Source organism: Hemiscyllium ocellatum, chromosome 1 (genome assembly GCF_020745735.1).
Source record: "Hemiscyllium ocellatum isolate sHemOce1 chromosome 1, sHemOce1.pat.X.cur, whole genome shotgun sequence".
Lineage (NCBI taxonomy): Eukaryota > Metazoa > Chordata > Chondrichthyes > Orectolobiformes > Hemiscylliidae > Hemiscyllium > Hemiscyllium ocellatum.
In genome coordinates, this window is record NC_083401.1 from 78,246,193 (window position 1) to 78,272,717 (window position 26,525).

The 26,525-nt window shown below is 39.7% G+C and overlaps 1 protein-coding gene across 3 annotated transcripts in view; it reads right to left on the reverse strand.

Annotated features, from left to right (window-relative positions):
* LOC132814231 (mesoderm induction early response protein 3-like) overlaps nucleotides 1-26,525 on the reverse strand; it is a 73,936-nt gene that overhangs the window by 24,295 nt on the left and 23,116 nt on the right. For all 3 annotated transcript variants that reach the window (XM_060823452.1, XM_060823477.1, XM_060823491.1), the window contains 5 exons: nucleotides 25,357-25,502; nucleotides 20,457-20,585; nucleotides 20,216-20,336; nucleotides 8,994-9,076; nucleotides 6,514-6,586 (listed from right to left, as the gene is read on the reverse strand). In XM_060823452.1, coding sequence (XP_060679435.1) covers nucleotides 6,514-6,586; nucleotides 8,994-9,076; nucleotides 20,216-20,336; nucleotides 20,457-20,585; nucleotides 25,357-25,502 — 552 coding nt within the window. The remainder of the gene's footprint in view (nucleotides 1-6,513; nucleotides 6,587-8,993; nucleotides 9,077-20,215; nucleotides 20,337-20,456; nucleotides 20,586-25,356; nucleotides 25,503-26,525) is intronic.

Here is a 26,525-nt window from a genome sequence, read left to right on the forward strand (position 1 = left end):
ACAGAAAAGATTCACAAGGATTTTGCAGGGACTGGAGGGTTTGAGTTATAGGGGGAGGCTGAATAGGCTGGGACTTTTCTTTCCTGGAATGTCAGAGGCTTAGGGGCGACCCGAGAAAGGTTTATTAAATCATGTGGGGCACGGACAGAGTGAATAGCTAAGGTTTTCTTTCTTAGGGTGGGGGAATCCAAAACTAGATAACATAGGTTAATGGAGAGATTGAAGTATTTAAAGAGGACCTGAGGGGTAACATTTTCACACAGGAGGTGATGGGTGTATGGAACTAGCTTTTAATACTGGTGGAGGCAGGTACAATTTAAAAAGCATTTGGACGGCTACATCGTAGTTGTGGGTATGTTTGCTGAGCTGAGAAGTTGCAGATGTTTCGTCCCCTGTCTAGGTGACATCTTCAGTGCTTTGGAGCCTCCTGTGAAGCGCTGCTGCACTGTGTCTTCTGGAATTTATTTAATTTTGTTCCTGCTGCTTCCAGTTGCTCATTGTCGTGGCTGATGTATTGCGTCGAGGTTGATTGTGTTTGTTGATAGAGTCTGTGTATGAGTTCCAGGCTTCTAGAAATTCTCTGGCTGCCCTCTGTTTAACTTTTCCTATGACTGTTGTGTTGTTCCAGTCAAATTTGTGGTCCTTGTCATCTGTGTGTGTGGCTATTAGGGACAGGTGGTTGTGGTGTTTAGGCGCTAGTTGGTGTTTGTAGACACGGATTGCTAGTTGTCTGCTAGCTTATTCTATATAGTGTTTTGTTCAATCCTTGCATGGAATCTTATAAATTAAGTTTGTCTTGCACATGATGGGGATAGGGACTTTTGTTCCAGCAAGTTGTTGTCGGAGTGTGGCTGTGATGAATCCCAGTGGTCAGAGAAGTCTGGCTCAGTTCTGAGACAATTTTTATGTAAGGTAGCGTGGCTAGTGAGTTAAGTCGTGGTATGCCCATGCCGTGTTCTTTGTCTGTTAGGCATATGCAGATGAAGTTGTGGGCACATGCGTTCTTGGCGAATACTCTGTCAAGGTGTTCATTCATAGGTTGAGTGCTGCAACATGTTGTAGCCCTTTTGAACAGGGGCCTAATGCAGCTTCATTTGTGTGTGTTGAGGTGACTGCTGTTGTAGTTCAGGATCTGGTCGATGTATGTGTGTGGGGCTTTCCTGTACACTTTGGTGGTACATTCACATTCTGTGTTCTTTCAACCATCATAAATGACGGTTATCATACACAAGACTGAATATATTCAGAATACAGAGTAACTGGATGCAGATACTGACACTTACCTACAGAGAGATGTGACCCCACTCCACAGCTAACCAAGAGAATAAACAGCACATGGGTAAAAACAATGACTGCAGATGCTGGAAACCAGAGTTTAGATTGGAGTGGTGCTGGAAAAGCACAGCAGTTCAGGCAGCATCCAAGGAGCAGTAAAATCGACGTTTTGGGCAAAAGACCTTAGTCAGGAATAAAGGCAGAGAGCCTGAAGCGTGGAGAGATAAGCTAGAGAAGGGTGGGGGTGGGGAGAAAACATGGAGTACAATAGGTGAGTGGGGGAGGGGATGAAGGTGATAGGTCAGGGGGAAGGGTGGAATGGATAGGTGGAAAAGATGATAAGCAGGTAGGACAAGTCATGGGGACAGTGCTGAGCTGGAGGTTTGGAACTGGGGTGAGGTAGGAGAAGGGGAAATGAGGAAACTATTGAAGTCCACATTGATGCCCTGGGCTTGAAGTATTCCAAGGCGGAAGATGAGGCGTTTTTCCTCCAGGCGTCTGGTGGTGAGTGCGCGGCGGTGAAGGATCCCAGGACTTGCATGTCCTCGGCAGAGTGGGAGGGGGAGTTGAAAATGTTGGGCCACAGAGCGGTGTGGTTGATTGGTGCAGGTGTCCCGGAGATGTTCCCTCAAGCACTCTGCTCGGAGGCGTCCAGTCTCCCCAATGTAGAGGAGACTGCATTGGGAGCAACGGATACAATAAATGATATTGGTGGATGTGCAGGTAAAACTTTGATGGATGTGGAAGGCTCCTTTAGGGCCTTGGTGGAAGTGATGGAGAAGGTGTGGGCGCTGGTTTTGCAATTCCTGCGGTGGCAGAGGAAGGTGCCAGAATGGGAGGGTGGGTTGTAGGGGAACATGGAACTGACCTGGTAGTCACGGAGGGAACGGTCTTCCGCAAAGACCGTTACTTTCAAGACACCACCCACGCCCTCCACCTCCTCCAAGACTTCCGTTTCCCCGGCCCCCAACACCTCATCTTCACCATAGATACCCAATCTCTCTACACCTCCATCCGCCATGAGCAGGGCCTCCAAGCTCTCCGCTTCTTCCTCTCCCGACATTCCCAACAGTACCCTTCCACCGACACACTCATTTGTCTAGCCAAACTGGTCCTCACCCTGAACAATTTCTCCTTTGAATCCTCCAGACCAAAGAGGTAGCCATGGGCACACGTACGGGCCCTAGCTATGCCTGTCTCTTTGTTGGCTACGTAGAACAGCCCATCTTCCATAATTACACCGGCACCACTCCCCACCTCTTCCTTCGCTACTTTGCTGACTGCATTGGCACCACCTCTTGCTCCCGTGAGGAGGTTGAGCAATTCATCAACTTCACCAACACATTCCACTCTGACCTTAAATTTATCTGGATCATCTCTGACACCTCCCTCCCCTTCCTGGACCGCTCCATCTCCATTAATGACGACAGACTTAACACCGACATTTTTTAGAAACCCACTAACTCCCACGGCTACCTGGATTACACCTCTTCCCATCCTACCTCCTGCAAAAATGCCATCCCGTATTCCCATATCCTCCGCCTCCGCCGTATCTGCTCCCAGGAGGACCAGTTCCACCACAGAACACACCAGATGGCCTCCTTCTTGAGAGACCGCAATTTCCCTTCCCACGTGGTTAAAGATGCCCTCCAATGCATCTCGTCCACATCCCGCACCTCCGTCCTCAGACCCCACCCCCCTCAACCGTAACAAGGACAGAACGCCCCTGGTGCTCACCTTCCAACCATCGCATAAACCTAAGCATTCGCCGACATTTCCGCCACCTCCAAAAAGACCCCACCACCAGGGATATATTTCCCTCCCCACCCCTTTCCACCTTCCGCAAAGACTGTTCCCTCTGTGACTACCTGGTCAGGTCCATGCCCCCCCTACAACCCACCCTCTCATCCTGACACCTTCCCCTGCCACGGCAGGAATTGCAAAACCTGCGCCCACACCTCCTCCCTCACCTCCATCCAAGGCCCTCAAGGAGCCTTCCACATCCAAAGTTTTACCTGCACATCCACCAATATCATTTATTGTATCCGTTACATTGGGGAGACTGGACACCTCTTTGCAGAGCACTTTAGGCAACATCTCTGGGACACCCACACCAATCAACCACAACACCCTGTGGCCCAACATTTCAACTCCCCCTCCCACTCTGCCGAGGACATGGAGGTCCTGGGTCTCCTTCACCGCCGCTCCCCTGCCACCAGATGCCTAGAGGAAGAACGTCTCATCTTCCGTCTTGGAACACTTCAACCTCAGGGCATCAATGTGGACTTCAACAGTTTCCTCATTTCCCCTTCCCCCATCTCATCCCAGTTCCAAACTTCTAGCTCAACACTATCCCCACGACTTGTCCGACCTGCCTATCTTCTTTTCCACCTATCCACTCCACCCTTCCCCCGACCTATCACCTTCATCCCCTCCCCCACTCACCTATTGTACTCTATGCTACTTTCTCCCCACCCCCACCCTTCTCTCACTTATCTCTCCCCCCTTCAGGCTCTCTGCCTGTGTCCCTGATGAAGGGCTTGTGCCCGAAACATCGATTTTACTGCTCCTTGGATGCTGCCTGAACTGCTGTGCTCTTCCAGCACCACTCTAATCTAGAAATAAACAGCACACTATAGAACCTACAAAAAAATGGACTAATAACCAGGATTCACCTACAAAGGAATGAAAGCAGAAAGCAACAACACCCCAAGATTATACAGATTACCCAAAGTACACAAACTAGACATCACTTAGACCCACTGTGACACTCCCTGGAGCTCCATCGCATAAACTTGAACAACAACAAAAACTAAAACATCTAATTAGCTGATTGAAAAACTCCATGGACATAGACAAGGATGAAACAACAATTTCATCTGTTATAGCAGCACGGTTCATTTCAATTGACAAAACTCGAGCCAGAGAGACAACAGCCAGCCTCCTGGACAGGCAGAACAGATAACACTACAGGGAACCTATCAATTAGGACCACATATTCAAAATCCTAGACCTGTGCTTGACGACACACTTTACATTCAACAATAATATACCTACGGGCTCACCCATTTCTGGGTTCATAGCAGAAGCAGTGATGCAAAACTGGAACAAAGAGCCCTCCCACAAATCCAACCCAAACGCTGGTGGATGACACTTTGGTTCTCATTAAGAGAACAGAAATTGAGAACACACACCAGATTATCAACACCATGCTCACACGTTCAGATTTACAGAGAGGAGGAAACCAACAATTAACTCCCATTCCCAGGCATGATGGTTGAAAGAACACAGAGTGGTGAATGCACCACGAAAGTGCAGAGGAAAGCCACACACACTGACCAGGTCCTGAACTACAACATACACACTAAAGCTGCAGCATTAGGACCCTATTCAAAAAAGACTACAACACACCAACATTCCCAACTTACAAAAGGAAAGGTAGAACATCTCTGCAGAGTATTTGCCAAACAGAAGATTGCCAGAGAATTTCGAGAGGCATGGCACTCACTCACAGACACCATCAACAAACACATAGACCTAGACCAGCTACAACAACTAAATAACCAGAATCGGCAACCAGAATCAGCAGGAACTAAATTCCAGAAGAGACAGCACAGCAGCACTTCACAGAAGTCTCCAAAGCACTTCAGATGTCACCTACACCAGGGATGAAACGTCTGCAAATCAACTTGCCAGCTCGTCGAACACACCCACAACTACAACTGGTGCCTAAGCTACAGATCTTTATGCAAACCTTGGATGGACTTGAGAATAGAAAGGCTTTAGAGGGATGAGAGACTAGGTCAGTGGGATGTCTAGGGTCACCGTGAACAAGTTGGTCCAAAGGGTATGTTTCTGTGCTGTATGACTCTCCAACAGAGGTTTCAGAATTTCGCAAGCCCAGAGAAATAAATTAAGGATTTTTTTAATGATACTTCATGGAGAGATTTTTAACTAGGAATTAACAAGGATTCTCCCTCATGAAATGGAAACGATACTAAAATCTTTTATTTTCAGTCAGAAAGGTAGCACAGTGGTTCAGCAGATAATATTGCTGCTGCACAGCACCAGGGACCTGGGTTCGATTCCAGCCTTGGGCAACTGTTGGTCTGGAGTTTGCACATGCCTGTGTGGGTTTCCTCCAGGTGCTCCGGTTTCCCCTCAGTCCAAAAATGTTAGGTGGATTGGCCATGCTAAATTGCCTATCGCGTTCAGGGATATGTGGGCTATGTGGGACAGCCATGGAAAATGCAGGGCTGTAGGGATAGCAAAGATGGGTGAGTCTGCTTGGGATGCTTTTCAGAGGGTCTGTGTAGACTTGCTGGGCCAAATAGCCTGCTTCCACACTGTAGGAATTCCATTTTGTTCTAAGTTCACATACTATCAAATTATTACTTTAATAATATTGTTGGCATTATGGAATTACTGCCAGAAACTGGAAGATTATCTTCAATATATAACAACTTTGATAACATCTTTCATATAGTAAAATGGATGAGGCATATTATAGGACAATCAACAAAAATAAACATCAAGCTAAATGAGACATGAGGTGAAGTGAGCGCAAACTTGGCCATATGACTTAAGAGGGCAGCTCAAAGGAAAGAAAGGATCAGGCAGAGGGGTTCGGGGGAATTGCAGAATGTATCGACTAAAACAGCTGGAAAGCATGAAGAAGAGTCACTGTATCTGAAACATGAACTCTGCTTTCTCTTCACAGATGCTGGCATACTGAATGAGTTTTCCAAACAATTTCTGCTTTTGTTTCTGATTTCAAGCATCCGCAGTTCTTCCGTTTTTGTTTTTTTTTTGCAGCTGGAAAGCATGTCTCCCAGTAATGGGAAGGCAGTAAGGAATGGAGAAAGGGCCAGAATTGAAAGAATGTAGAGTTGTGAGGAGGATTTTGGATCTGGAGAAGATTGAAAATATCATGAAAATAAAGTCATGGACATAACATGAACACAAGGATGAGAATATTCAAAGAGAGGCCAATACTGAAGTAGATCAATGAACAAATCAGTAATCGACAAATGGGATGTGGCACTAGTTAGAACATCTAGATTTCCCAAAGTTGATACTGACTTCATGCACTCACTTCATCCCATACCACTAATAAAAAGCCGTGAGATCGAGAAATAATGGTGACTGAAATAATAAAACAAACACATATGGAGCACTCAAGTATTTATATGTAGCACTGATTTCAAGATAGAGTTAACTCATAAACACGTGCCTTACCTCGATCACCATCTTCATATATACACAGGCTAGATGGAATTTCAGCTTGATACTCCGAACCCACCATTATTTCCTAAATAAAGGCAAATTAATATTACCTGATGAAGGCAGCCATCTAAAATTCTACAAAGTAATATTATGATTAGGCAGAATCTGGTTTAATACAATCTAAAGTTACAACAACCTTCTTAGGTATTTCCTACGATATTAAATCATTTTAATTCAATGAAAAGATTATCTACAGGTGGTGGTTCACCTTCTGAAAACTGGATAAGATCAATCTCACTTATAACTGTGATTCTCTTTCAATTTATCGCTCCCGTCAAGTTACACTGCAACAGATTTTGGATTTGCAGTTGTTTAGACATAAATGGTAAAAGCTAACACTGCAGTCCAAACATAAAAATCAGAATTAGAAGTCACTCACTCTCTCTCATGGATGCACACACACTTACAAGTCTATGGGCTGAATTTGTATTTGCAGAATTATATTTGCAAATACTTCTATTTTGCTCAAAAAGCACACAATCTGCAGGCAGTCAATTCATGTAATATTTTGTATATTCCACTTTGAAAACAGAACCAGTCTGACTCAAGACTGGGATACAGTCAGACTCTGACCTCACACCTTTAATGCATTGACTGAGCGGAGATGCCACCTTTTGTTATAAAACTTTAATTTATCTCAAGAAAGTGACTTAAAACAAGGTCTGGGATTAATGAACCGAAACCTGCATTCTAAAAGGTGAAAGACTTAACACTCTAGGTTTGTTCAATATACCACTGTACGATACTATAATCTTTCGCTATAAATTGTGTCTTGTGATCTTCTATCCACAGCCACTTGATAAAGGAGCAGCACTCCGAAAGCTAGTGCTTCCAATTAAACCTGACTGACTATAACCTGGTTTTCTGAGATTTTTAACTTTGTACACCCAAGTCCAAAACCGGCACTCCTACAAATTAAAAATCACACATGACTTCAGAATTGCATTCTACTGAAACTCATTTTCAGTTCCATCCACGGGAAATAAAATCACTTTATATTGACACAAGAGTTGAAATCAGGAAGCAAATCTATATGACGTGGAAATTGACACATCTATAAGAATCACAGGTGAAGTTCAAAGTCAAAATACTAAAATAAACGGCGTAAATAGCTGTCTTTATTTACGAGGATACAGAATTCATTACTAAAATGAACATCTCTTACACTCAAATAAGAATTTCATTTTTCATCTCAGCTATGGATCGCAAGCAAAAATTCTCACTTATGGGAAGCTCAGTAACAATACATAATTTTCTTTTGTTTTATCCCACAAGCAATGTACTTGGTTGTCTCAAGGCAAAAGATTTTACTCTACACCAAGTTCAAACTAGACAACTAATTTCACTGGAAGTCAAGTACTTCAAAGCACCTGCAGATCTAAAAGGTGCTGTACCATTCAAGTTGCTTCCAATGCTATTAAGTTAAACTAGTCTGGAATCTGATTTTAGAAGATGATCACCACTCAGTCAGATCTCAACTAAAGCAGAATAGAAGTGGTATTCGGCAATGGAATGCCATCAAACAGACTAATGAGGAAAGCAACACAGCCATCATTTCACTCTACATTACAATCTAGTGACTCCTGTTGGATGCACAGATGCCAGGTGAAGCCATATCAGTTAGGTACTTTGATTGAGGAAGAATCAGAAAGACATGCATCAAGAAACGCATGAATGAAATTTATTACAAATCAATAGCAAAGCCCCATCAGGTGCTGTGAATCCTATCCGAATACAAATTAGCATATTTAGGAGGGAAGCAGGGAGTTGCAAAATAGCAATGTGCGTCCCTATCTCCGAGGGATCAGTACACATATGATTGCTCTTGGCATTCAAAAATGGCATTTTTGTAAAAACAACATTTTTAAGATTCAAGACTTACGCAATCTTTGGAAGTATATATAGAATTATTCATATGCCATTAACTTACAGTGAATTGTTTTGCCTAAAATAATGATTTTAAATTACTTTTTGGACTCCAAAGCTTCGAACTTTCTTTTATAGCAGATCATCAGAAAAACTTTGAATTGTGCACCAACAGAACAAACTATTTTTCAATTGCTGCTTGCTTTATTAAAAAAATATTAAGACTACCATTGAGGATAAATAACAATCTTATACTCATGTGTACAGTGACCCCGAATTCTTTTAACCTGAAATAAAATCCATTGCATTGCCCTTACAAATAAGACAAGACCTAACCTTCAGGAATATTTACACAAGGAGTTCAATTTAGATTGATTCATCCAATGTTTTCATGTAAATAACACTAAAAATTATTTCAACTCTAATAGCTAAAGAACAAGCTTAATAAACTTTATTATACTATATCTGACAAAGTTATTACTCATTCTACTGTACAACTGCTGAAAGAGGACTCGCTTATTTTAACTGATTTGAGGTCAGATTGAATAATGTTGAGTTTACAGTACCTTTTTTAAGTCTTCAGGTGGTACACAATCATCTTGTCCTTCTTCATCTTCAGATTCTTTGTCACCATCAAACGTGGTGCTTGCTTGATGTGAGAAATTTAAAGATAGTGGTCAGAAAACAGCCAAAAACATATTTCATTATGCTCAAGATGGAAGGCAATGTTTTTCTTGACCAAGATTCAAATCAACCACAAGTGCTAAATACAATACCCAGAATGCATATGAATCATGGATTTTATTTTGTTGATCCATGATGAGATCATTGCTGAAAAGGCCAGCACATATTGCTCACAACTAATTGCCTAAGTGGTAAATTGTCTTCTTGAATTGTTAATAGTTTGAGAGATTTAGGTACAAACACACTGACGTTTCAGGTATCTGAGCTTGTGACAGTGAAGGCACAGTAAATCAATTCCAATATCTAGTTCTGTAGGCTAACAGACAAATAACATCACATCACACAAATGCCAAGGAAAGAACACCCAACAAGGGAGAATCTAACAATCTCACTACTGACATTCAAAGGCATTACCATTGCTGAATTCCCCCATTATCAATATCCTGGGATTACCACTGAACAGTAAATGAACTTGACTAGCTATATAATTAAATAATGTGGCTATAGGAGCAGGTCAGGGGCTATGAATCTTTCTGTAGCTCATCTTCTGTTGCAGTCTTGATGCAAATATAGCAAAAGAACCTTCAGAGATAGGTTTTAAGTGACTGCCCATAAGTCTGTTCACCATTTATAAAGCACAATTCAGCATGGTGATGTGACACACCCCTCTTGCCTGGATGAATGCAGATGCAACAATATTCAAGCTTGACATGACCTGGTACAAAATCCACTTAACTGGCAGCATTTTCATGAACATACGCTCCCTTCATCATCAAAACACAGTGGCAGCAGTGTTGACCATCTACAAAATTAACTACAGAAATTCATGAAGGCTCCTCTGATTGCATCCTCCAAATTTGGCACAATATCATCTAGAAGGTGGCCACCACTTGCAAGCTTCCCTCTAAGCCACTGAGCAGCCTGGCTTTGAATTATATTGCTGTTCTTTCAATGATGCTGGGTCAAATTCCTGGACTCACCTGATCACTCACTCCCCAATCATCACAGTATTCTCAGCCTCTGACCTGCTCGTGTAGCTGCTATAAGAAGTTAGACCAGTTCAGTTTCTGATCAATGGGAATCCCCAGAATTTTGAAAGTGGGAGTTTCAGTGTGGATAAGGCCATTGAACATCAATAAGAAATAGATACAATTTCTTTTGCTGGAGATGGACATTGCCTGGCACTTAAGTGAGGGTGTGAATTTTAGTTAAATTTACTAGCCCAAGCCCAAAAGTACGGGTAAAAAATGAGGTCTGCAGATGCTGGAGATCACAGCTGAAAATGTGTTGCTGGTTAAAGCAGAGCAGGTTAGGCAGCATCCAAGGAACAGGAAATTCGACGTTTCGGGCATAAACCCTTCATCCTGATGAAGGGCTTATGCCCGAAACGTCGAATTTCCTGTTCCTTGGATGCTGCCTAACCTGCTGTGCTTTAACCAGCAACACATTTTCAGCAAGCCCAAATATAGTTCAGACTTTACTGCATATGGGCACTAACTGGTTCAGTATGATAAGTTGTTGTGCTACCAGACAACCTGCAGTCACCAGCAAACATCTCCACGTCCGCTCACCAGCTCCCGTCCCCCAACTAAGTGGAGAGTTTTTCCTAATTCCAAATCAACTTAAGTTCCACTGAAGCTTCTTGAGATTACACTCAGTTAAGTGCTGCCTTGATTCCAAAGACAGTCACTTTAACCTAATCTCTGAAAGTTCTTTTGCTATATTTGCATCAAGACTGCAATGAGCCCAGGAACTAAGTGAGCCAAACAGAACTTAAACCATACTTTAATGAGTGGGTTACTGTTGAATAAGTGCCATTTGATAGCACCTTCAATGTCATCTTCCTTACTTGGCTGGTGATTGAAAGCAGACTGATAAAATGTAATTGGTTGGATTGGATTTATCTGTTTTCTATGGACACGACATACATGGGCAACTTGCTATATTATTAGATTGATTGTAATCATACATGACTCTTGGAACAGCTTGGCTCGGGCTCTGGCTTGTTTTGAAAAAACAAGTCTTCACCACACAGTGACATGATCAGGGACCACAGTCTATCCTGTATCCAGCACCTTCAGCTACCTCTTATCATCTCTGATCAAATCAAATTAGCCAGAGATTAGCATGTGACAGGATGGGACATTATGATGAAACCAAGATGGAGCATCAACTTGACACCTGTTGCTAGAAACCTCCTTCATTGCTCATACTTCCACTTCCTCAAATCCTTAACTATTCACTAAAGCTAGCAGCTTTTAACCACTTTATTTCTTCCCTTGTCAACCTGCCATTGTACTACACAAAACAGTTATCAGGTACTATCTCAGGTAAAGGAGAGATTAGGTGATCCACTAAACCCAAAGCAATTCAGGTTTTTAAGTATCACTTTTACATTTCCATTTTAACTTTCAAGAACATTTATAATAGAAATCCTGTATAATTAACATTTCAATTATACGTTTGCAACAGTAGCAGCACAACTGTTCATAGGATGCAATTACAGCTTGACCATTCTGGATAACTCTAAAATGTTGCTTATGTTGATGTTTATAATATTATTGGTTCAATGGCCGAAAGGTATTAATTGCTGAACCATTAATTCAAAGACTGAGGTAATGTTCTCGGGTCCTGGGTTCCGATCCTACATCAGCAGATGGAATTTGAATTCAATAAAGAACTGGAAATAAGAGTCAGGATCGTTGTTGATTGTTGAAAAAAACTAACACCTTTTATGGAAAGAAAACTGCTATCCTTACTTAGTCTGACCTACTAAGGATGGGCAGTAAATGCTGTCCTCACCAGCAATGCCAGAATATATAAAACAAAATTGAAGCTGACAGGAACTGTTTGAGAAATATTCAAAATGTTCAATTATGAGATTTTAAGATATGTCAATGAAGATGTGTCCTGCATAATTTTGAAGGACACAAAACATAGCTATACATCTGGAAGAATGGGCACCTTTGTAGGCTTTGCACTTTTAACTCAAAGGAAACATCCAATATGAGTAACTTGAAGTAACACATGACCGTGCCTTAATTAGTCAAAAATCTTAAAAAATCATTAAAAATAAAGCTTCAAAGCTCTTCTTAATGACCGATCTTACCTGTATGAATTACATGCAAACTATGTGCAATTTGCCCTCACAGTAAATGGATTTGATGCCAAAATGTCTTGGAAGCCCTTCAGTGACATCATTCTCATTCTCAGAATACTATAAACCAGCCTATTTTATTTTGTCAGGCTATTAGAGTGGTCCAATCATTGTGCTTCAATTTTATAGTGTAGTATTTTACAGTAACCATTTTCAATCATTATCACAGAACCACACTTTTGGATACCTCTTTGTGTCACTGAAAGAGACATTACTGCAGAAAGGAGGAATGTGCAGTTTTCAGACATTCCTGCTTTTGAGCAGAGTAGGGCTATAACCATAATCAACAAGTGCCCCTCGCAAAAGCATCTCAGTGCTATATCCTACCTATTCAAAACAGATCAAATTAATTTGTAATTAGGGAATAGTGTTGTCCAACCATTTGTACAGTACCAATATCTCTCTACACCAAGTAAAGCACAATTTCCAACAAAAGTGACATAAGGAGCAGTCGTGCAAGATGACAATGACTGTGAAGTCAGAAAACTCAGCAGGCCTGCTTTGTCTTCACAATCTAAGTTTTTTTCCCCACTGTGAACAAGGCCAGTTTCAGATTAATTTGAGCTTTACTCTATTATGATGTCTAAATTACCAACATTACTTTTTTAAACCAAATAAAAGCCTCCCTTCCTGGCATCAGGGACACAATCAGATAATTTCACTAACTGATGTTTGGTAAATCAACATTTCCTCGCAGCTCAGTTAATAGCTAACAAGTATATTCATACAAAATAAAAATCTAAAGACAGCAATATCATAATTAATAATTGCAACACTTGGGATAGATCTCACCTACTGTTGAACAATTAATCAGTTTCCAGGTTCAACAGGAGCTAACGAATACAGAAATAGTATCAAACTTGCTAAGTAAGTTACAAAGGCAGGACCACTATTTTTGTTCCTGCATACATCTGAACTCAACCAATTACAAGAACAGCAATATTTCAAAGCTAAACATCCTTTTCACTACAACAGGGAGCAAAACCGCTTAGCTTTCTTGCTTTTTAGCATCCATCTTGTATCAATGGTGTATGCTGTTTATGACTTACAAACAAGATGACATGCTTGCCTGAACAAAAGCTCGAACTCAAAACACGACATGTCAACAACTATGAAGACTCTTGCAAGTAGCCCTTCAACAGCTATGCATTCAAGAAAAGATAGCTGACCTCTGCCAGTGTTATATAATAGACAATACGAGATACTTCCACATGATATAAACTGTCCAGTTTCATGAACTATCTTCATTGAAGAAAAAAAATTCTTCTGCCATCCCTGCAATGAAACCTGAGCTGTTCTTCCACTTCACATGATAGTAGATTTAATAGCATGAGTGACTACTACTGTTGATATTTACGAATCCACTTGACTTAAAAGAAAGCAAGCATGTAGTTTATCAATATTAAGTCTGCATACTAAATTATTTAGGGTTCATTAGCTTTTTAAAACTTATTTGTTCACAGGACATTGGCATCACTAGCTAGGCCACCTATACAGTTTATTGTATAGCTGTCTACCACTGAACAGCCCGAGGTGGTGGTGAAGAACAGCCCAATGGTGGTTGTTGAACTGCTGAGCGTCTGTCAAAGTTAAGGCCATCAGAAGGACAGTTTCCCATTCAGAAATTGTCATCTCCAGGAACACTTGAAACAAATTTAACATCTCTGGACTAAGTAACATTCATTTACGAAGGAGAAATTAAAGCAAATAGGCTACAGAAAACACGGGAAAATGGATCCCAATTAAATTCTATAAAAGATTGGTTTGTAAAATCTCTAATAGATCAAGTTGAGCCAGTGTTTAAGATATTTCAAAACAGAAATACCTCATGACCACAAATCACTGTAAATCAGATGACCAGTTTCCACTGGAGGCTGGCTAATAAACAATGTAGTCCATAATATAAACTATTAAAGAAAATCTAGTTGGTCCAGATGTGATTCTGAAGGTGATAACCCTGCAGTGAACAAGTAAATTCATCACAGATCATAAGATCAAATTATTAAGTACAGCAATTGCTTAATGTCCAAGCTATTTTTTTTTCCTTGAACAGAGTTTTGGAAGTAGATTCCTGCTTAAAACTGAAAGAAAATGCAAATTTTACCAGATCTTGGGCTCTTGCACCCTGTTATATTTCAGGTGTCCTAACCTGACATGAATGCAATCATTATTAGGTTGATGTTTTTGATGCCGGGGGGAGGAAAGAGAGAAGAAGGATGAAAAATGAATCAGAAGTGTATGCAGCTTTTAAATCTTCAAGACTCAAGGAGACGCCTGGCTATACCTCCAGTAGAACACAAGTAGTTGGTCTCCAGATGACCAGAGAAGATCATAAATGGAGGACTGAAAGAACTTTGCATCCAGCTATTTCAAAAGCCAATCATCATACCAAGAATACACAGAGCTTTGCTGATATCCCAGCCACTTATAAAATTATAATTCATAAGAATTATTTGGCAAACAAGCAAAACAAAAGTTGTAATACTGACAGAGGGGGTTCTTCTAAGTTTGTGGTCAGAAATGTTTGTCGATTGGAGTTGAGCTTCCTGCTCTGCATATCATGTCATCTATACCACCTGATAGTCCTCAATACATTAGTTTCCACAAAGCTGTTGCAATCCTCTTTGAAGAGCAAAAGAAAATTTACAGCTCTTCACCCAAAAACACACATGCACAAACATATGAATCCAAGGGAGTAAATCTACTTTATAACCCAGTGATCAAAATGCATGTGTAAACCTTCTTTGGTCTTTGCTTTAAGGAAATCATTACAAGCTATTTTAGACCAGTTAATGACTGCTTTATAGCAGCACACAGACACATCAGATATGGCATGATATAAAATAAAAAATTAATTCAGATGTCTCTATAGCCTGTTAGAAGCCCCAAATTTCATAAGGAAGTGTGTTTTATTGAAGGTCCTGCTGCAACTTGAGGGGCAACCCTGCTTAATTAACCATCAAAAATGGAAGTGCTGCAACACAAAATAAAAAGTATAATTTCAGGTCAGAACTGGTGCGGAGAGAAAGTACTTAGTTCAGAAGCATTTTTTTCCTAACGTGAAAACTTAGAAGCTTCCACCATATCAACTGGCGTACACAAGAAAAACATCAGCCAATTATTACAACAACCCTTGAAGAATTGGACTAATGTCCAGACAAAGTTTAATTTGCCAGAATGGATTCAAAATTCTTTAATCAACATAATCAAACCAGGTTTCATTAGCATCAGAGGTTTTCACAGGGACAACAGCATAAAAATGGCAATATTCTCATCCACTCTGGAAGACAGAGATTCTGGATTGTGGGGAGAAGAACAGACTGAAGACACCACGTGAGGATTTCTTGTCTCCTTTGATCCTAATTGGGGTAAATGGTTAAGGTGATGGCGAAAGATTACAAAGAGCATTTAAATAGCACCCCATCATGGATGAAGTCTCACTTCCAAGTACTGTCTGGCTGATCCTCAAATAAAGGAGCATTTGATTAAAAGTCGGCATGAGCTAGCTCCGTCTTTGGCACTGAGAGATAAAGTTCCACCTGTTAAAGTTATTTTTGAGGAACCACATAATTTAATCACTCAGCCAATTAATTTATCAAGAAAAAATGCCTGCCAGAAATGGAGCATTTGTCAATATCAACTTCTCACTATATAGAAGTCTATACAAAAGCAGAAATAATGCAGTTACGGACTGATGGCTGACCAAGTGCTTGCAAGTCCCAGACGATCTTGTTGACTGAGACCTCCTCTCAACAAAAAGGGTTGGATGGGGTGGGTTTAACAATAAAAGGTGACATCCTGGCACCAAGCTTACTTGACACCAGACTGACCGACTCCTCAGACAAGTCATCACCAAAGTAAGCTGAGCCACAGCAGGAGGGGTGACCTGAGAAGGACCATTCTTTTTGGGACCTGTGGAGCAGGTTTCTGGTGGGGGCCAACTTACCTGGCGCCCAGACCTCACTCCTGCAGTGACTCTTTTCTTGGAGGATTGATGAAGACTCTCCCGTCTGGTGCGGGAGGAGACGTCCAATCATAAATTGCACAATGCCAGGTTGTGCTTCAACTATAACAGCAAGAACCTGAAGTGGCCAGCTGCCACCACGAAGATGCCATTACATTTTGTGCAATGTTTTAAACCAGCAGACAACTTGCTTGAAGATCAATGATCTTTCCAAGCTGGAAAACAAGAGAACACAGAGCTCAACCATGTGAGAAAGTAGCGGCTAGATTTATGCTGCTGGGGGAAATGTTACGATACATCAGACGAAGGGCAGAATCTTTCAATGACTGAGGAACGGGAAATAAAGTGGAATTGCAGCCCAACTAAAAAAGGCATTTAATCAGCTATGCTCATTGCTGGAAAAGGGAGATATTTCCTGTTCGAGGAAAAATAAATTACTTCTTTGACCTATTTATAAAGTTTGTTTGATCAAATAAACTACCATCTGGGTTATCAGATTTCAGTTTTAAAAATGCACCCTAAAAATAATAAATTGCTGAAAAATAGACATTTTGTCTGAACTGTGTGTCTTGCACTGAAGACATTCTGCAAGAATTCAAATTCAAGGAGAAAACCGTCATTTATACCACATGAGAGGAAAGTGCTGACGAGATAGCAAATGCATCAATTGGAAGAGGTGTTGCCATGAAAATCGCATCCATAAATGGAGATAAATATTTTACATACAGCCAGACTTCGTTAAATTTAAACCAGGCAGGGCGACTGAATGTTCAGTGCATTGCCCTGATAAGTAACCAGTGAATATTTGTCTTCTAGTTTGCTGAGTTGAAACAGGCAAACCAACATAAACAAGTTCTTTAAGTCTGCAACATATATTAATACATGCAGCTTTCATTACACATAAGCGTGCGACACTGCAAGCCCAAATGACAATCGGACATTGTTCAAGAAATTATGGTAACACCATTCAGGATTACCTGGCAAATTTTGTCCAATTGCAGAATCGCATCAAAATGCTGATGGATCCAACCAGCCCATGCTCAAACTGTGCCTATTTCAAATCTACTTTTGACTAATTTTTCAGGGCAATATGCTGACCGGTTTTAATTATCCATGGCAACAACACTTACCAGTTAAAATATATGTGTCAAACAGTCTTGAAAAGTGCCCATATTACAGAGAGGTGATGCTGGAGGTCTTAAATGCATTAAGGTAGATATATTACAACAAATTCAAGAACAGCTTCTTCCCTTCTGTTATTAGACTTTTGAATGGATCTCTTTAATGTTGATCTCTCTCTGCACCTTCTTCACAGCTATAACATTGTATCCTGCACTCTGTTTGGTTACCCTAATGGACTTCTATTGTACGGTCTGCCTGTAAAGCAGCAAAACAACACTTTTCACTCTACTTCAGTGTATGTAATAGCAATGAACCAAATCACAAGATTTCCAGAACCTAATCAGTGTATCCTAGAACTTTGTGGGATGCTAGGGAGGAGATTCCTGATACTTTTTTTTCCCACTGACAGCCACAGATGAGGTACCAGAAGATTGGAGAATGGCTAATATGGTATCATTACTTAAGAAAAGGCTGGGGACGATAGATAAGTGAACCTAATGTCAGTGAGAATAAGGTGAGGGGATTCTGAGGGACAGGATTTACATACATTTGGAAAGGCAAGGATTGATTAGGCAAAGTCAACATGGTTTTGTGCATGGGAAATCATTTCTCAATAACTTGAATGAGATTTTTTGAAGTGGTGAACTAAGAAGATTGATGAAGGCAGTGTGGTAGGTTTTGCTCACGTGGACTTCAACAAGATTTCACATGGTAGACTAGTTCGCAAGGTTAGATCACAAAGAATCCAGAGGAAGCTAGCCATTTGGATACAAAATTGGCTTCAAGGTGGAGACACAGAGGAGTGGTAGAGGGTTGTTGTTCAGACTGGAGACCAGTAACCAGTGGTATGTCGCAAGGTTCAGTGCTGGATCCATTGCTCAGTTTAGTGTATCTGGTCAACGCGGACGACTTGGACCAAAGGGGTCTGTTTCCATGCTGTATAACTCTCTGACTATGGCACAATTAGCGCTCCCATCTCATGCAGCCTCAATGTTGACTTTTCCCTTGAACTTGTATTCTTGCAAAATGTCCTCTTCAGTACAACACAAAATGTGTCTTTTCTCAAAATCAAGTGATTATGTAATATGAGTTCTGGCAGTTATTGAAGATAAAATTCTCATTTATCTCAAGTCTGTGCTTGATTTCTTCGCCCCACAAGTAATCACAGACAGATTTAACACTGAGTAATCAAAATCTAGTCAAATACTCAAATCAATCCAGAAAAGTTTAGATCCCCAATTACAATGGTGTATTCTGGTCTGGAAGCTGTTTGCCAGTTCGTGACAACTGGCAAAAAAGTACTTCAGTTTTTGATCCAACAGAAAATTTTCTGAATTGCATTAATTTCAAAGTCAGTCTGCCAAATACTTCATCACTGTTTGATCACAAAGAGAAACAAATAGCTCAGTCATAGCCCATGATGTCAAGGGACCATACACACTGTCCTTGGTATTTATGCCTGCATCCAAAATATAATGGAAGCTCCCACCTTTCAAACAATGCTGTAATTTTTACAAACCAAAACTGGTTTTGGTTTACAATACTAGGCACGAACTGACAACTTCTAGGTTGCAACAAACCAACAAGACCTTGCCTCTAATCTAATTTCGATATTAGATTCCCCAGCAACAGATACAATGGTTGCACTGAAATCATGCCCTACATGTCTTTGATGATGCAACTGCACAATGCAAAGGCACTTATTCATTTACTAACTGGCAACAAATTCGATGTTTTGAAATACTGTCAGGATAGCAGTTTCATGAAGTATCATGTTGGAGAGATGAACAAATAATCTATTCCAACATAGAATCTGTCTCTCTCTGGAACACAGGAACCAGAGTTGGTCATTCAGCCCTCAAGCCTGTTCTGCTATTCAATGAGATCATGGCTGATGCATGATCTAATTCCATGTACTTGGCTTTGGCCCATATCCCTTAATATTTTCACTTAACAAAAGTTTAACTAAGTAAGATTTAAAACTAACAACTGCCATTTGTGGAAAATGGACAAAATAACTGAAAAATGCACTGGTAATAACGTCAAGATCAGAGACATTTGAATCAAAGAACTCAAAATTCCTTTACAGTCACAAAAGACTCAAATCCTCAACTTCCAACCAAGTTCCTTTGGAAACAGCACATAACAAGTAGAGGTGGTTACCTACGCAATTCAAAATCATGTATCCAAAAATGTATGTGAATCTGATGTGAAAACATAGGTACACTTGCAAGAACTGGCCAGATGTGGTACTCTAAGCCTCCTGAAAACCAAAAATTTTGCTAGAATCAAAGGTTTCGCCTCAGCAGTTTCATGATCTTATCCTTGTGGAAAATGACAAAAACATATCCACTAGTCAAATTAAGCCAGCGCCTAGTCAGTCATTTTTGCATGTGCTTGCGCAATGGCATTTAACACTGACATAATTTCATACTCAAGCAAAATTCATAGCAAATTTCTTACTATATTTTAAAGACACAGAGGAACCTTGATCATCCAAACAACACAGGCAGGGAGAGTTTTGTTCGGATAATCGAATGCCAGATGACACCGTTTAGCCAAGCACTGGAACCCTGAGCTCTCGTTATGATAATCGAGATTCCTCTGTGCCTATTAATTACGAGGTAAATATTAAAAACGAGGCTTGATGAAAGGGAAGTAGAAGTTAGTTTCTTAGCTTGCCCACTTTGTGACAATTTCATTTTGGAACTTAGCTGCTCCTTTTCTATTCCTAGCAACACACTTCAAAACTTACTTGATGAGATGTTTTTTTTAAAAAACCACAACTTCTGAAAGTTCCACTCTAGCCACAAGGTGTTTTTTTTTAAAATCAAGCTTTCATTTTTAATCCATAGACTTACATCTCAAGTGTCGGGGAAATAAATCTGTTGTTTCGTGAGAAGTAACAGATGGGGTCAAGTCATCAGCAGAAGATTGTGTTTCTTCATCGTCACCTGAAAGTAGGTCCTTTGCTATTTCCTCCTAGCCGGTTCAGATAAAAAAGGAATTATAATTACTAGTCAATCATATTACACACGGAGTAAAATTTTTGAAGGACATTTTCATGCACCAATATAACAAGATGGCTGTTACTAAACTTGCCTTATCAAGAGTCATGTCAGGTAACTCATCAGCGAGCTCACTTGGCGAACTCTCAGGATTTTCAGTTTCAATCACCGGAGGTTCACACCCATAAAGTGCCAGCAAATCATCAAGTGGCATGTTGCTCTCCTGTTGAGCACAAAGAGTTGCACTCAATAAAATTTTAACCTGATGGCATTTTCAATAAAACATTTTTAACAGATTTAATATACATGTAATTTGCTTAAGCAACAACTCACAGACCTCCAAACTCTATTACTGATAAAGACAAAAATAGCAACAGTGTGTGAATTCTATTAACTAAAAAAGGTTTCCCTCAAAGTCTCATACAACTCTGATTTGGCCACAGTTTACAATTCCTTATTCTTTGTCAGAGAACTAATGAAGACTTACTAATTTCTCACATTCAAGAAAAAAAAGAATCAAATCACTTTCAATGAATCTCAATCCAACTAAGTAGAACTTACTGTACAAAATCTGATTGCTAGAGTAAGAAACTCCAAACGGAAGAATGAGAAAACCTACATTTTTAATAGTTCGCATGGGCAAAGGTGCATATTTGTATGTTATCACTGTAGACAAAATGTAAAGGTAAAGGAAATGTGCAAACTAAATAAATCAGGCAATAGAATAGTGAACATCTGAAGGAAGAGTCTAAGGAAGACTAAGGAAGTTTAAAGTTAAGGCTAAGGAATGATGGGGGAGGAGGGAGTGGGAGCAGGAATAGGAGTGGAAAAGGCAAGGTGGGGGGGGGGGGGGGGGGGGGGAGCAGAGCAAATGCTAGGGGAAAATTGGCCCACTAAAAATGTAAAAGTCATCACAGCATGTAACAGGAGTAATGCAGTTACCATAGAGGACTAAGTTTCATGTGAACTGGGCAAACCAAATTTATGAGGATATACTGGAGAAGAGTATCTTGAAATGCATTCAGTATTTAAAAAAGAATACCAATGAACCAACTAAAGAAAGGATCATTTTAGATCTTGGATTGTTCAAGAGACAAGGTAAATTAGTAGCCTCACAGTAAAGGATCATTTGGGGAAGAGTGATCATAAGAGATTATTTCATAATATTGAAAGTGATACAGTGAAGGCTGAAACTATGGTCTTAAATTTTAAAAAGTCAGTTAGAGAAGGGCAGATGTATATTGGACTATTTATATTGTATGTTGATGTATATTGGAATATTTGCTGAAAATATCAGCAGAGACAAACATTAAAAGACAATTTATAATGCTCAACAAATACGTGCCCTTGAATAATAAAAGCTCCACTGGTAAAGTGGCACACCCTTATGACATGGGAGTCAAATCATATTCTTGCATTACCATTAATCAACAATATGGCCAAAAGCAGTGACAAGTTGACAATTTAAAAGGATTTTATGCATTGGCAAAACATCTCGCATATTGGAACTTCAAGACAAAGAACTACAGAAGCTAAAGCAACTAATTAAAAAAATACACCCAGACTTGACAGCTTACACTTAAGATTTCAAGAGAAAGTGGATACATTGAATAATTTTCTCAAATGTCCACAGATTCCGAAACATTCCCAATGGATATGACGATAACTGAATAACACATCAACAGTTGCTAGGCAAAGAGAACAAAAACAAAGAACCTCCAAGACAATTTATTGAAACTTAGAAGAGAAAATGCTAACATCTATTATTAAGAATGTGGCAACAGGGCACTTGATAAATGTGACAATAATGCATTTAAGAGGAAGTTGTTCTGTCTTGTTTCTCTTGAATAGGGGTGTTGTAAACTTGGTGCATAGGTTGCTGCTCCATGGAGAACAGAGTAAATAGTTTAGAATTTTTTTAAAAATTAGACAAAAGAAGCATGAGTGGATGCAGTCAGGCTCACACAGACAGAGGACTTGAGTTTTTGCTTTCAGTTGGGGTTTGAGTGAAGCTGCTAGATACAGCTCTCTGTTGCTGCAAATGCTTAAATTCTCTCTGTTGCTTTATTCATTGTTGGCGTTCCTTCTCCTGGATTGGAGGAGACGGCAAGTGAGGAAATTGGTTTTGTTGAATTTGTCTTTGCCAAGGCTGCGATTATGGGGTGCTGTCATATTATTTTGCTCAGTATTTCGATAGGGTTAGTTACATCAATTTTATTTGTATTTTAAATAGGGCGTAAGAATAAAATGTATTTTGCTTGAAGCTTGGCAGTATGACCAAGCAAATCGAATCTGTAATGCAGTTCTGTATATTTGCCATTAAGAAAGATAAAAGTTAGAGTCTAAGCTGCCTGGTCTGGTCCATAACATAAACCACTATGAATTGACAGTCAACAGAGTCATAAAGCAGGGTTGTGAACTAATCTAAATGGACGGAAGGGGAGATAACATTTGCGAGAGGTTATGAAACAAGGTTCAGGTTTATAAGGTCGTAAGTAATAATATTAATTGGATTGGTTAATGGTCAAAAACATAACCTATAAACTACTAATTATTTAGGTTGGCTTGTTGTTACAATATCTGCATCAGCTGCTTAAAATCTATATCCATGATTTAGAGGTGGAATGAATATGGTATATCTAGGTTGGTATTGAGATGGCTGAAACTGTTAAGCTGTGAAGAAGCTGCAAAGAGGCTGCAAATTGATGTAGACTAGTTAAGTAATTAGGCAAGAAACTGACAAATGAACATTAATGTGGATTAAGTGCAGAATTCTCAACTCAATTGTAAATTCTGCTTTTCCAAAGTGAAAGAAAAGCAAACATTGCTATTCAGAGGATCTGTGTACCCTTATACATAAAACAGAAAATAACATACAACTCCAGCAAGCAATTCATAAAGAACATGGTACATTAGCATTTATCAAAAAGGGACTGGAGTGCAAGGGTAAGCAAGTCTTACAGCAATTAATGTATCGAGGTATAGGGCTGTCATGAGGTTATAGTTACAATGATGTGCAAAATTTTTGTCTTTACCAGAGGAAGGATGCAAATGCTTGAGCAATGACAGTTCATTATATTGATGCCTGGATCGACAGATTGTCCCATTAAGAAATATTCCACAAATGGCCTATATTCTCTGGAGTTTAGAAGGAAAGTGATTAAATTGAACAGTCCTCATTCTAAGAGGTCTGACAAGATAGATGCCAAGATGTGGAGGTGCCACCATTGGACGGGGGTGGACAAACTCAAAAGTCACTTGAAACTGCAAGCAAGGTAGATGACGTAACACTGCTTCCCTCAGTTGAACCACTAAAAACTACAATACCTTTGGTTTCAAGAAAAGCAAGGGGCAGTTATTTTTCAACAAATCTTCTCTACTCATTGACTCGAGTATTCATAGCCTCTGAACCTATTCATGACCAAGACATTTTTTTCCCACTAGGGAGTAAATCAAAGGGTGGTCTTAGATAAGCATTTCAGCAGTGAACAGATAAAAGCTAATTGATATCACAGTTCAAACAAAGGCTTCAGTGATGGGGTGGTTGTGGAGAAAGAAGCTAAGCAAAGACTCCATACTAATAGACATTGTCTAAAGAAGGAGTTTTAAAACCTTTAGTTTCAAACATGTATAGCATTATTTACATGATACCATACAAACTGAGCAACGCTAGCTACAATTTCGCTCAAAGACAGTGAAGACCACAGTATTGCAGGTTTCTACGATGCCATGCTGATTGAGCTTTTTTCTTTCTCCCCACTCAAAGCAGCATGCGGTTGCTAACTTGATACATCTTCGTGGTGGCACAATTAATGAATGAAAATCATTGGCAAACACCAACCGTAAAGTTAAAACATACTTGTTCATCAAGTGTTGGCACATTCATTAACTCCAATAGTATAGGAACTTCAAGAGTATATTTTGCAAGTTACAAGTTACTTGTAACTTTAAAAAAAAATCAATTTTGATACCACAATCTCAATTTTTGCCGAGAAACCAGTAAGAGATTTGAGCTTTAAAGGAGTGCCATTCTTGAACGAGTACCATTCTGCACTATGCAGCAACAGGGAGAGTAATTTTGCTTTCCCCCCCATCTTTATGTTCACAATTCTCAGAATTTGGCTTCATCAAAGGAATAACCTGAAGACTTGCTCTGAACTGGTTTGCCAAACATTAACTAGCTGATCAACAGATTTTGCATACTTTTGGCAGAGGGTAACTGGATCTCTAATTTCACCTCTCCTTGAGGAGCACTTATGCTCAATCCTGCAGAGTGAAGACTCATACACTCTGGAAAGATATCTCAATGTGAAACTAAGCATAAAAGGAATTCTGTTCAAAAAAATTCTGATCTTTGTTTAGAAAGAAACTGACTGAGAAAGCTGAACAAGGAGGAGTTAGCTCATGTCTCCTAATAAAGCTCTTATAGCATTTTCTCTTTTACTTGAAGAGTACCAAATTTAATTGCCTTGTACGAAGGCAATAGTGTAAAGAATAAGACTTTTTTAAAAAAAACCTCATTTGATGCTACCCAAGAGTATCAACAGCTGTTTTAAGCACACTATTGACCCTTAATCACAGAGCATTCTCACAATCTTACAAATCCTTATTTTAAATCTGAAAGACTACTGATCAACTTCAGAACATTAAACAGGACTATTTCAACAACAGCAGAAAAGAAGAAATCCAGGAGGTCTAGCAGAGTATGTGGAGAGAGATGCAGAGTTAACCAAGAACTATTGTGGCGAAGGGTCACTGGACTCAAAACATTAACTCCGTTTCTATCATCAAAGATGTTGGTAGACCTGAGTTTCTTCAACAACTTCTGTAGTTATTTCAGATTTCCAACATTTGCAGTTTGGAGATGGTGAGAATTGCAGATGCTGGAGAGTCAGAGTGCATAAAGATGGACATCTTCAACTTGTTTTATTTTACTGGTTCAGCAGTTTGACTTTAACTTTAATTACTATTAAGGTAAAAAAAACTTTAGATACCCTCTCCAAATCTTCAATTTCAGATGTGAAATTCTTCCCTCCCTCTAACATTTCCTCTTCTTCAAGTGTTCGCTCATCATCATACTCATGCACTAGCATTTCTGCTGTAGGGTCGAAATCATGATCCTCAGAAGACAATGAGCCAACTATAAAAGTAAAAACAAATCATATGAGCATCCTAAATCTTGGATATATGTTCAGCTTTGTGTTCTAGGTAATTAAATCACATCAAAAATAGATATCATGCTAACATATTGGTAACCAATTTGATTTGCATTAGATGGCTCTAAAGATCAGTTATTTAATTTAAAAACACAGGGAGTTAATTCTTTTGGTATTAAACATGATGTGTGAAAACGTACCAAACAAACTTCTATACAAATACATTTACAATATAAATGACACAGTTCAAAAGGTGGAAGCAAGTGGGCAAGAGAACGAGATAGGAGAAATTGATGTTTCGGCATGCAAAATAAATTATATTCAAATGAAAGAATCTGAAACAAAATTAAGACAATTAAGAGCAAATAAGAGATGTAACACTATAAACCAGAACTAGAAACAAACAAAAGTAAGGAATGAAAAGTTGCAAAAGAAAGATCATGAGCAATTGAGTTGACGTCAAGGATTCCCATCACTGTGTGCATAATGGGCCGAATGGCCCCCTTATGCACTGAATCATATCATGATTCTGACACCATTCAACTTAAGTAGACTGCAAAATTCATACTGTCTTCAGGTCAGGCAATAATGGTCCAAGCTGCTGAAGAGTTAAGACCTTGCCTCCTTTTTGCCAGCTTAATGCATTGCTCATGAACTAAATCTGTTGAAATTGTCTTGCAATCCCAACAATAGTGCATGGCTGAGTCTAATAATAATCTTGAGTACTACCCATATCACAATACAGAAGTCATACAAAATGGAACACCAGAAAGTTTGAGAGGGTATGCCCGTTAACCATAAAGTTTGACACGGGATCTTAGTTTGCCATCAGTCACGGAGGTTTGAGAAATGTAAGCTCAATCTTGAAATTGTTTTCCTGAAAGTTTTAGGTGATAACTGAAGCAATTTTCCTACAGATGTCAAATGGTGCTCGCGAAAAATGTTTCAATTCCTGAAGTTAAAATGCACTTCCATAATCATGCATGGTAACCGAGAGCTGCAGATTC